Raw genomic sequence first — 12,984 nt, 5'->3', positions numbered from 1 at the left:
TCTTCAGTCTAGTTGCTCTGTACCTGATCTCTGTTTTCTTTCTTCTTCTTTCTTACCCTCACAGTTTGTCTCTTAGGGGATGATGTACACCTTGATTTCTTCTCTTTGTGTTCAACTCCCCAACCTCAGCTTCTTCCAGTTCATTTCAGTGTAACTTTTCTTCTTTTGGACAGGAGCTTCTGGCGAAAGCTGCCTCTAGTCGGCTATCTTGCTCCTCTCTGATTTGCAAAATTTTTTTCCTATTCCATAGTATGTCTTTTTATTCTGTTAAGTGTCTTTTGCTGAGGAAAACTTTTAAATTTTTATTTAAATCTAATTTATCAATTTTTTCATTTATAGATTATGCTTGTGATACTATGTATAGTAACACTTAGGCCTGGGGTGATGGTTTAGGCATGTAATCCCAACAATTGCTTGAAGTTACAGTTCAAGAGCAACCAGGGCAACATAGTAAGACCTTGTCTCTACAAAAAAAAAAAGAAAAATTAGCTGGGCATGGTGGCCCATGCTTATAGTTCCAGCTACTTAGGAGAGTGATGCAAGGGAATTGCCTGAGCCCAGGAATTTGAGGCTGCAGTGAGCTTTGGTCATGCCACTTACACTCTAGCCTGTACTACAGACTGAGACCCTGTCTCTTAAACAAACAACAACAAACCCCCAAACCTCTTTACCTATGCCTAAAGATTTTCTTCTATGTTTTCATTTAAAAGCTTCACAGTTTTAGGTTTTATGCTTAGGTTTATGATCCATTTTGGGTTATTTTTTGTATATGAGATATGTTTAGGCTGAGGGATAATTTTTGCTCATGGCCTATGGTGTTCTAATATCATTTATCGAAAGACTGTCTTTCCTCCATTGAATTGCTTTTGCACTTTTGCCAAAAATTGTTTGATTATATTTGTATGCGTTTGTTTCTGAATGTTAATTCTGGTATCTCTGTATTTCTCTCTTCTCTAATACCATAGAGTCTTGAATACTGTAGCTAGATAGTAAGGAGTTCCTTTGCCTTTTTATATAAACTTTTAGAATCGAGTTTTCTATATCCTTGAACTTTGACTGACATCATGTTAAATCCATAGATCAGTTTGGGGGAGAATTGACATTCATATAGCGTTGAATCTTTCAGTTACTGACTGTGTATCTTTATTTATTTATTTAGGTTGTCTTTGTTTCATCAGTATTCTGTAGTTTTTAGCATCACGTACATGTTTTACTTTTTATTTATACTTAGGTATTTAAAATTTTTATTATAAATGATGCTACTTTTAAAATTTTGTTTTCCATTTGAAAGTTAGATGTGAGATATGTGCGTGTGCTCTCTTGTGCTCACCTTGTATGCTGTGACCTTGCTAAACTAATTTATTAGTGGTTTGAGTTTATTTCTTTAAATTTTTTGAATTGATACAAGCAAAAATATGGATACACACAGATCTTCCAGCTTCAAATGCAATGTCTTTCTCCTAAACAAAGTTTCTACACTACAATTTCTGAAACATTGAGTAATATTAAATCTGTGTCTGAAAATAACTGCTTATTACTTTCCTCCTTAGTAACTTGAGTAAAGTTATTCTTATACTAACAGTTTTAATGATGGATTTGTAGGACTGTGTGATAAACTTTTATTAGCTAGAAATTAATGACAAGATGATATATACATGCATACTCAAGTGTGTAAATAAATGAACAGAATAAGTAAATAAACAGAAGAAAATGGAAAATGTTATGAGGGAATTTCTCAGTTTTAGGGAGAATTTTGTTGTTATTACTGTTTTCTTCTTTATCAACATCTCATCTGTCCTTTCTGACTATCTATATTTTAGCTTTTTCTTTTTCCTACAGTCTACTTACTTAAATTAGTCTTTTTTCTTCATTTAGTTATTTCAAGTACCATTGGAAGAGGAAGGACAACGTGGTGGACCTATACTTGCATCAGAAGAGATTAAAACCATTTTTGGCAGCATCCCAGATATCTTTGACGTACACACTAAAATAAAGGTAAATTTGTATGTAATACTTTGGTAGTAAGTTTTTTTGGATTGTGTATATTTATTATGATCTTTCAAGTACTTCTAATTAGCTAAATAAGTTTTATATCTAAAACTTCTTACTCATTTAATTACTTTGACTCAGTGTTCCCTTTGTTGTAGTATCTTATAATGCCTGTTTACTTATCTTTTGATTTTGACCATGAACCATAGTTCCCTAATCTGTGGTCTATAAACTTCCTTATAGTCATTTTAAAATATTACATATTTGAAAAATTTAGAAGACATTTAAAAGCTTTATAAGATACAGGAGGCTAAGGAGGGAGGGTTGCTTGAGTCCAGAAGTTTAAGGTTGCACTGAGCCATGATGATACTATTGCACCCTAGCCTAGTGACCCTGTCTCAAAAAAGAAAACAAAAAGCCAAAAAAAAAGATAGTAAGCTATTGCATCATATCGGGAAATTTGGCTTTAGTCTTACTGATTAGACAGTATTTATATTTTCCTTCTTATTTCTCAAAGGATATTTTCTTTGCGTTCAAAAAGTTAATTTCTTGTTGAACAGAAAGAATGGGATATGAATTATTTTGTACATCAAATTAAGACACTTTTTAAAAGTGCTTCTTGCCAATGAATATCTTGAAAATATTAAAAGATTTGTCAAGTTTAATCTTAAATGTTTAAATATGTGCTATTTCAGGATGATCTTGAAGACCTTATGGTGAATTGGGATGAAAGCAAAAGCATTGGTGACATTTTTCTTAAATATGTAAGTGTTGTATTTCTTTTCTGAGTTTCCGCATTAAAGTATCATCTGATCAAGGACTGCCAGAAACTGAAATTTACCTGTTTAAATGTGAGAGATTTTAAAAGTTTGACATGGTCGTGTTTATAAAATATACTGTAAATGTTCTTGTCCACTAAAACGTACTTTCTATGTACAACTTAACACTTTTTTAATAGCTCAAGATCATCATTTTAAGAATACTGATTACTGCATTGTGCTATCAATTGTTTTGCTGTATATAAAATTATTTGCCCTTCATAAATGGCCATAGATTCATGATTTTTTGACATTTTCTACAATTAAGATTTTTTTCTTCTTTATTGACACTACTTTTTGGTGTCATTATGTCTGTTTCTGTTTAAAATATTGACTGCCACACTAGAAAAAAATTTTTTTCCTAGGAGCTATTAAGTTTTATTATGAAAATAAAAGGTCAAGAGACCCATGAATTATATATGCTTCATGAGGTCTTAGAATCAAAACTAGCATAAGTTTATTTAGTACAGCTTACGTGGCATTTAATGTGTTAAAGACTTCTAATGAAATGCTTTTTATTTTTTTATTGTTTGGGCTTCTTTGAATGAACTGCTTCTTTACTAAGATGAGAACCACACAACTTAAGTTTCATAAAATAAATTCATTTCAGTGAATTACTGTGAATAGGACTTATAAATTAATCTTTGTAACAGATTCGTAAGTTTCAGTTCCTCACATTATACTTAATATTTTTGTTTCCTGAGTCCTATCCCCAACCTGTTTCTTTATCAAGTAGTCTCTTAGGTAGTTTTTCTGGTTGGTTGAGAATTCCAAATATGTAGATCTTTACCATAATATCATTTTTTATACCTATTCAGTTTTTTACACATTCTCCATTTGCCAAGATATTTTTCCTTTTCTTGCTTGCATTTGGACAGTAAGATTGATCTTTTATTGGACTTTATTGATCTTTGATTTGGACTCGTAGATTCTGTATGAATCAGGCCTAATTGAATTGCTATTTTATGATCTTACAGAAATTTTTGTCATGTTTGTATTAATACAGTAGGCTTTAATAAAGTTTTCTTTCTTTCTAGGTCTTTATTTACTTTTCAGTTTATGCTTTGTCTACCAACTGATGTATTTTCTTTAGCAATTTTTACTAAGAACTTTGTAAGATGAAATTTGGCATATAATTTCAGAAAAAAATTATTTTAAACTTCTTTTCTTTGCACCAAATATATCAGATTGTATCATTTAACTTTAAGTTTTCTTGTTTCTAATGGTGACAAGCATAACAAATTAATCAATTTTTTCCCCCCTTTCTTCTTTTTAGTCAAAAGATTTGGTAAAAACCTACCCGCCCTTTGTAAACTTCTTTGAAATGAGCAAGGAAACAATTATTAAATGTGAAAAACAGAAACCAAGATTTCATGCATTTCTCAAGGTAATAAACAATTCTTTTAAACAAAAAACTGATAATCATTTCCGAAGGAATTCATTAAAATTACAAAAAAGTAGGTTATAACTTTAGTCAAAATGTATCCATGTAACAATACCTTAAATGTTCATGTATTAATTTTAGTTGTACCTGTGAGTGACAATGGCTTTTACCTTTAGAATATTTGATGTATTAGGTGGCAAGAGCCAAAAGGCAGCTGAATGAATGAGAATGTTGCATGCAGTTATTTTTAAAAAGGGAAAAAAAGTTATACATATTTTAGCCCTCAAAACACAGATTTTCCAGTGAGATTTTGTTGTGTCGTTAGTGATTTTTTTTTTCTTTTACAGGTGCCTTACATTGTTTATCCAGTGGTATCAATGTAATTAATATTTTAGAACTTTTTTCTTATGAACAATGTAGACAGAAGAGAAAGTGAAGATGAGCTAGCTATATGGGATATGGAGAGGAACTCAGTTCTGTTAAGGCATTAACTCTGGCTGGCCATGAGGTCATTTTTGGCCCCAGAAGATAATCTAATCCCAGTTATTTGCCAGAGAGCGCCAGCATCCCGCCATTTTTTCTTTTTTCTTTTTAAAATTAATTAATTAATTTTTGCCTGACTATTTTTATTTTTATTTATTTTTTAGTAAGTCATAACTTTGTACATTGATGCATTTATGGGCTTTAATATACAATGTGAAATGCTTACATTGAACTAAGTAACACATCCATCACAGTTATACTCATTTCTTAATAGTTTTGAAATGTACCAGTGCATCATGCACATTCGGTGAGGTCCCCCAAATGCCCTCCCTCCTCTCATATCCCCCTTCCCCTCTCTCTCCTCTTCCCTTCTGCTTTCTGGACTATAGTTAGGTTTTGCCATTCATATGAATGTTTAGGTGATTATATATTGATTTCATAGTAGTATTGAGTATTTTGGATACTTTTTTTTTATTCTCAAATACTTTACTAAGAATATGTTCCAGCTCCATCCAGGTAAACATAAAAGATGTAAAGACTCCTTCTTTTAATGGCTGCATAGTATTCCATGGTGTACATATACCACAGTTTGTTAATCCGTTCGTGGGTCACTGGGCACTTGGGCTGTTTCCATATCTTGGCTATTATGAATTGGGCTGCATTAAACATTCTGGTGCAAATGTCTTTGTTGTAAAATAATTTTTGATCGTCTGGGTATATACCTAGTAGAGACATTGCAGGATTGAATGGAAGGTCTACTTTTAGTTCCTTGTGTTCTCCAAATTTCTTTCCAAAAAGGTGTGTAGCTTGCATTCCCACCAGCAGTGTATAAATGTTCTCTTCTCTCTGCATCCAGGCCAACATATGTAGTTTTGGAATTTTATAATGTGGGCTAATCTTACTGGAGTTAGATAATATCTCAGAGTGGTTTTGATTTGCATTCTCTGATGATTAAGGATGATGAACATTTTTTCATGTGTTTGTAGGCCATGCGCCTGTCTTCATCAGAGAAGTTTCTGTTCAGGTCTCTTGCCCACATAGAAACGGGGTTATTTGTTCTTTTTTTATTGATTAGTTTGAGTTCTCTGTAAATTCTAGTTATCAGACCTTTGTCAGAGCATCACCTGTGAAAATCTTCGCCCATTCTGCAGGTTGTCTGTTTGCTTTACTTACTGTGCTCTTGGCTGTGCAAAAGCTTTTTATTTTGATCAGATCCCAGTAATGTATTTTTGGTGTTGCTTCAATTGCCTGGGGGTGGGGTGGGGGAGGTCCTCCTCATAAAATATTCTCCCAGGCCAATTTCTTCAAGTGTTTTCCCTGCACTTTCTCATCCTACTTCTTTATTAGTTCTTGTTGGGGACACTAATGATGTAATCTAATAAATGTAGAAAACTTTTGAAGAAAACTTTTACTTAAATTGTTAAATAAATTAATTCTTTTCAGATAAACCAAGCCAAACCAGAATGTGGACGGCAAAGCCTTGTTGAACTTCTTATTCGACCAGTACAGAGGTTACCCAGTGTTGCATTACTTTTAAATGGTACTTATCTAATCTGCTATCAGATTACTTTAGAGAATTTCTTGGAATTCTTTTTTCTAAAAAAGTTGAAATTCTTCTCATTTTCAGGTTCTTAGATTCTCAGCATTAAAGTTTATATATCTTAGCATTAAAGTTTATATATCATTAAAGTTATAAACATGGAAAACATCTTTATGGATAATGTTGAGAAATAGTTACTAGTACTACAAAAATTTGAACTGGTTGGAAATTATTTGTTCTGATATCAGTTATAGGCAGTTCCTGAGTTACAAACGAGATAGGTTCTATAGATTTTTTCTTAAGTTGAATTTGTATGTAAGTTGGAATAGGCACATTTATGTATTACCTGTAAGTCATAAGTGCAAGTCATATATGTCAGATGTTTGTGATGTGTGGATTGCCTGTGTATTGACTAGTATTCTAAGTACTTTTGTCTTTTCATTTAAGGGTCTTCCTCTATTTCATGACGTGTCAGTAATTCAGAATCAATCTATATCCAAGTGTTCACAAAAGTCACCCACAAAATCACAAGGAGAGAGCTGATTCATATGTCCCAAGTTTTTTTTAGTCCTTTCCTGCTTTTTAGTGAAGTTCTGTATATTTGGTCATCTAGTCTTTTTTATTTTCCTTGCCTTGGGTTCAGAATACCCTTGAAACATTTGTAGAGCTTTAACTTCAGATATCAGTAAAAGGGAGATTTACAACAGAGTTTTTATGAATAAATTTTGCCTGTGGTTAAAAATAATCATATGTATATTTGCATTTAGCTAATTAAAGTTGTGAGTATTTTTAAGGCACTGTTAGTTTTTGTTAGGCAAGTTTGAAAACTCAGTTGTAAGTAGGAGTAAATTTGTAATAAACCATTTTGATCCCTAACTTTAACTACAATACTATATATAGCAGATAAGGAAGCTAATTTTGTGACTGTTTAATCTGTTTTTTTTGGTAAAATACTTTGGTTAGTATATGAATTATAGTACCAACGTAAAAAATTGATATATTTGAGAATTACTAGCCTATAAGATGATTTCTCCACTCGGTAATAAAAGCTATTTCATATGTTATATGGAGAATATAGGAATAAATTTCCAAGTTTCTAAAACATTGTATTTTTTTTTTTTTTTTGCTGATTTGTATATCTTACTGTTTCATTAAGAACTTGTAGAAATCCATCAGATGTCATGATAAAATGAACTTGGCTTCTAAGTTTTATTGTTATTATTTCACATGAGCAATTAGGTTCATGTGTACTAGGTTGAGCTTTGATTTTGGTAAGAATATGCTGAGGATGGCAGAGGGATCATAATTAACAACCTGGATAGGAAGAGTGTCTGTTTAGTATGATCCTGTTAAACAACAAAACCTGTGTTTAAGGACACCAGATAACTTTCTGTCATGTAGCCATGGGCCCCCAAATGAAATATGAAACAGATAATGATTTCTGAGTTGAGGAACATGTGCTTTTATTCAGCACCATGGAGAGGGCTTAAGGAATCTCGTAGTTTCCAAGCATTACTAGAAAGGATTAGGATAACAGTGTAAGAAAATCTGTGATATGTGTTCTGAAAATTTAGTCAAAAAATGTGTAGAAACTTTAACAGATATGTAACAGGATCTTTTTAGGGAATATTGTTTAAAACTGTTCAGTTTTTTTTTGGCTCGGTGCCGGTAGCACACTGGTTACAGTGCCAACCATGTACACTGAGACTGGTGGCTTCAAACTCAGCCTGGGCCAGCTAAACAACAATGACAACTTCTATAAAACATAGCCGGACATTGTGGCGGGTGCCTGTAGTCCCAGCTACTTGGGAGGCTGAGGCAAGAGAGTCACTTGAGCCCAGGAGTTTGAGGTTGCTGTGATGCCATGGCACTCTACTGAGGGCAACATAGTGAGACTCTGTCTCAAAAAAACAAAACAAAACCGTTTAGTTTTTGTTAAGATTAGATATTATCTTTAAAAATTAATCAGTGCATATGTATTATCGAGATAACATTTTTTAAGTCTTAGAAGGGAAACTACTGAATTCTTTTTAATTATGAAAAAACCATTTTATTATTACAGATCTTAAGAAGCATACAACTGATGAAAATCCTGACAAAGGCACTTTAGAAAAAGCTATTGGATCACTAAAGGAAGTAATGACGTAAGTACATTATTTCCAATTTTGGTTTGAATTGATGAAATAATTAGATTCATAAATGGAGAGAAAAATATCAATAGCAGATTTTTGTGAAGTGTGATCTGAAGTATTTTTCTAATAGTGTGGGTATACATAAAAATGAGAAGTATTGTAAGAACACACTAATCAGTCAAAATTTATATTTCTGGAGATAATTAAGCTATTATGCATAGAGAATAATGATTTAGAAAATTAAAAATGTTACAAGTACACACAGACATTTTTCTCATGTATTTCTAGTCATAGCTTGTTTTTATTTTTCATATTGATATGAACTGCCCACATGTTAAATGAAAAGGTGTATATTTCCAGTGTAAAAGAAAAAAACAGAATGTATAATTTTTTTTTTCAATTTTAGCTTTTTGTTTGTTTGTTTTGAGACAGAGTTTCAAGTTGTTGCCCTGGGTAGAGTGCTGTGGTGTCAACTTGGGCTCAAGCAATCCTCTTGCCTCAGCTTTTCTAATTTTAGTAGAGATGGGGTCTCGCTTTTGCTCAGACTGGTCCTGAATTCATGAGCTCAAGCAATCCACCCACGTTGGCCTCCCAGAGTGCTAGGATTATAGGTGTGAGCCACTTCACCTGGCCAGTTTTAGTTTTCACTTTTTGTTTTTTACCTAGAATTTTATGGAATTAAATTGGCAATATTGGTTAGAGATGTATTAAAACTAAATCTTTTAATGAAATTGATTTGGAGAGCTTAAATATTAAATGTAGGCTGCTTACTCTATGTCTGATTTAGTGATAGGTCTGATCTGATCAGAAATAATCTTCTGTTATGATCAGAGTGAACAACTTGCCATTAACACTTTCTCTCATAGAAGGTACTTAAACTGTCTGGAATTTATGTATCAGTGCATTTAATAGATGTTATGATTTCTGAGATTTCATAAGGTGTTTCTATGTGAAAGAGTTTTCTTAAATACAAGGAGCTCTTAAGGAAAAACTTTACTAGTTTTAGATAGAGGGTCCAGTAGAGACCTCTCTCATTTAAGAGGTTAGTGCTCAAATTGGCTAATACCATTTTGTGTTGCTGCTGGAAGGGTTATATATACCCTTCTTCCTTAAAGACCATCCATCATAGGGCTATTAAGTGGCCTCATTTCAATATTGTGTCTCAGGGAATCAGGAGGCATAAGAAGAGGGAGAGAGATGGAGGAGTGGCTGTTTGTGGTGTACTCAGAGCATACACATTTAACAATTAAGTTTGATGTCTTATATGGGTGCCATTCCTTGGTCCCCACAATTATAGTGTGTGTAATGCCAAAATTCACTGATCATAGATCATTATAACAGATAGATTATAATAATAATGAAAAAGTTTGAAATGTTACAAGAATTAGCAAAATGTAACAAAGACACAAAGTGATCAGTTGGTGTTGAAAAATGGTCTAATAGACTTGCTTGACTCAATAGAAACTGTGAATTTGTAAAAAATGCAGTATCTGGGAAACTCAGTAAAGTGAAACACAATAGAATGAGGTATGCATAGCTATACCTTGTATCATTTTACTTGTAATGAAACCTGACAGTATGCTGTCTTGTCTGGTTTTCTTATTTTTAGTTTTTTGCTCTGTGACATAGAGGGTGTTTTGTCTGGCTTTTTTTTACTCAGCATAATTATTTCGAGATTATTTCTTATTGTTGCTTATTTTAATAGTTTATTTGTTTTTTATCATGTGGTTATATCATAGTTCATTCCGCCCTTTTCACATTGATGGATATTTCTTTTGAAAGTTTCCAGTTTCTGGTTATTACAAATAAAGCTTCTGTCATCATTTGTGAACAAGTCTATTTAGATAAATGATTTTATTTCTCATGAATAAACTCTTTAATAGGAGTGGTAAGGTTAGATGGTAGGTGTATTGTGCATAACCTTCTCTAAGAACCTGCCAAACTATTGTTATAATATTTTGTATTCCCACCAATGTGTGGTGTTCCAGAGTCTCGGTGTCCATATCAGCGCTCAGGATAGCCAGTCGTCGTTTAATTTGTGGCAGCTAATAGATGCATAGTGGTGTGTCATTGTAGTTTGAATTTGCATTTTTCTAATAACAAATGATGTTGAGCATCTTCTTGTGTTTTTTTGATATTGTATCTTTTTTATTGATGTCTTTGACTCTTTTTTTATATGCCTTTTCACACCTTTTGTCTATTTGTTTTAAAATTGGAGTTTTCTTATAATTGAATTTTGAGAGCTTTTTATATATTATAATTAAGGGGCTTTGTCAGATATGTGACTTATATCTGACAAATACTTTCCACTCTTCTGTGGCTTATTTTTTCTTGTTGACAGTTTCTTGCAAAAACAGGCAAAAAACTTTTAAAATCTAATTTGTTAATTTTTAAAAAATGGTTGGTACATCGGTTTATGTAAGAAATGTTGTTCTAACCTAAGTTCACAAGGACTTTTTCCTGTTTACCTCAAGAAGGTTTGTACTTCTATTTTGAGTTACTTTTTTTAAAATATGGAAATCTAGTTTAGCACTAATTATTAAAAAGAATATTTTTTCTCCCCTGAATTATTTTGTATCTTTGTTGAAAATCAGCTAACCATAAATGTAAGGGTTTATTTCTAGACTCTCAGCTCTGTATCATACATCCATGTCTATGCTTATGCCAGTACCATACTGCTTTAATTACTATACTTCCCCAGTCTGTAATTGAGAAATGCCTTCCAACTTTGTTCTTCCTTGTCATAATTGTTTTGGATATTTTGGGGTCCTTAGATTTGCGTATGGTTTTTAGGATTATCAGTTTCTAAAAACAACAACAGCAAAAATTGCATCATTTGAGCAGGAATTTTATTAAATCTGTAGATTCAATAAGATATTTCTTGCAATATCTTAGCAATATTTAATCTTCTGATCTGGGAACATTTATTTTCTTTAGTTCTCTAATATCAACTATATTTGTGGTTTTTAGTTTATAAGTGTTGGTGGGGTTTGTCTAACTTTTTCTTAAAGATTCTTTTTGATGCAATTGTAAATGGGTTTACTTTCTTAATTTCATGTTTTGATTGATTATTGCTCATGTATGGAAATACAATAGCATTTTATATATTGATCTTGTACCTAGCATTCTTCCTGAACTTTTTTATTCTAATACTTTATAAGTGAATTCCTTATGATTTTCTATAAATAAGATTGTTGTATCATCTGCAAGCAGAGGCAGTTATACTTTTTCCTTTCAAAGCTAGATGCCTTTTATTTTCTCATCTAATTGCCCTGGCTAGAAGCAATGTTAAGCAGAGTGATGAGAGTGGACATTTGTCTTATTCCTGATTTCAAAGGGAAAGCTATCAGTCTTTCACCACTATGTATAGTTTTTGTAGGTTACCTTTATCAAATTGAAGAAGTCCCAACTTCTAGTTTGTTTTATGTTTTAATTATGAAAAAAAATCATTTGGGCCCAGCTGTGTTATAAACTGGTGAGTTTCTATGTTTTACTATCTTGTGACTAAAATTCTAATAAAAGCTATTAGAGCTTTGTGTGTGTTTATGTTGAGATGTGATTGTAGATCCGTGTATGTATTATGCTATCTGCTGTGTCTACAGAAATCTGGCATAGGTGATCAGAAGTCCTGTAAGAAACTTTATTCTATCCCATTTAGTTTAAACAAATATAAAATATACTAACTCCAATTTAAAATGCAAATTTTTGAGAAATCAATTAGTTTTAAAATTATTGCTAAAATAAAATGTCTTAAATTTTTAGTTAAGGTAGTCTTTGCTAGAAGTCTTGGTCATGAAGCTATAAATACAAACTAAAACAAATGATCTGTGTACAATTCTTTGATAAGTGAGGATAGTTTAGTATTATTGATTTAGTCAAACAGCTGATCTCTTCAGAGTTACTTACAACACACCTATGTATTTAACTTTAAGATTCTTAGGAAAAACACTTGATATTAACAGTCTCTAATATTGATTAATAAGAAAATAGTGACTAGCTCTGTCTAATATGTCAGTTTCATTAGTAATTTAGATATGATTGTTAAAGAATAAATTAGGCAATTATAAATGGGATAAGCATTTATAAATAGACATTTTATATAATTTAAAATCTTAAAGTTATGTCATATTAAATGTCTGTGTTATATCTAAATAAGATGAAAACCTGAAACACATTGCTGAATAAATAGTTTGTTCTTGGCTTTTCATTTGTTTTATTTATTTATTTATTATACAATCTCACTCAGTTGCCCAGGCTAGAGTGCTGTGGCATCAACCTAGCTCATAGCAATTGCAAACTCCTAGGTTCAAGCAATCTTCTTGCCTCAGCTGCCCACGTACCTGTAACTATAGACGCCTGGCTAATTTTACTATTTTTTTCTAGTAGAGATGGGGATCTTACTCTTGTTCAAGCTGGTCTTGAACTTCTAAGTGTAAGGAATTCTCCCACGTCAGCCTTCCAGAGTGCTAGGATTATAGGCGTGAGCCACTGTGTTTGGCTTCTTACATTTTATAAAAAAATATATAGATTTGTTAATATATCTAAATTAGGAAAAGATAAATGTTTTCTATTATAAATAATTTTGTCTAATTTAGAGTTTATTCAAAAGCTATTTTAAAATAAAAATTTACAAAGAAA

At 32.0% G+C, this 12,984-nt stretch overlaps 1 protein-coding gene across 4 annotated transcripts in view; it reads left to right on the top strand.

Annotated features, from left to right (window-relative positions):
* ECT2 (epithelial cell transforming 2) overlaps positions 1-12,984 on the top strand; it is a 67,820-nt gene that overhangs the window by 28,820 nt on the left and 26,016 nt on the right. For all 4 annotated transcript variants that reach the window (XM_003794289.1, XM_003794290.1, XM_023515760.1 and 1 more), the window contains 5 exons: positions 1,876-1,995; positions 2,685-2,753; positions 4,084-4,194; positions 6,118-6,214; positions 8,277-8,358. In XM_003794289.1, coding sequence (XP_003794337.1) covers positions 1,876-1,995; positions 2,685-2,753; positions 4,084-4,194; positions 6,118-6,214; positions 8,277-8,358 — 479 coding nt within the window. The remainder of the gene's footprint in view (positions 1-1,875; positions 1,996-2,684; positions 2,754-4,083; positions 4,195-6,117; positions 6,215-8,276; positions 8,359-12,984) is intronic.

This window comes from Otolemur garnettii, unplaced genomic scaffold, assembly GCF_000181295.1.
Source record: "Otolemur garnettii isolate 467f Iridium unplaced genomic scaffold, OtoGar3 scaffold00078, whole genome shotgun sequence".
Lineage (NCBI taxonomy): Eukaryota > Metazoa > Chordata > Mammalia > Primates > Galagidae > Otolemur > Otolemur garnettii.
The sequence above is the reverse complement of the archived record's forward strand: the minus strand, read 5'-3'. Positions and strand labels throughout refer to the sequence as shown.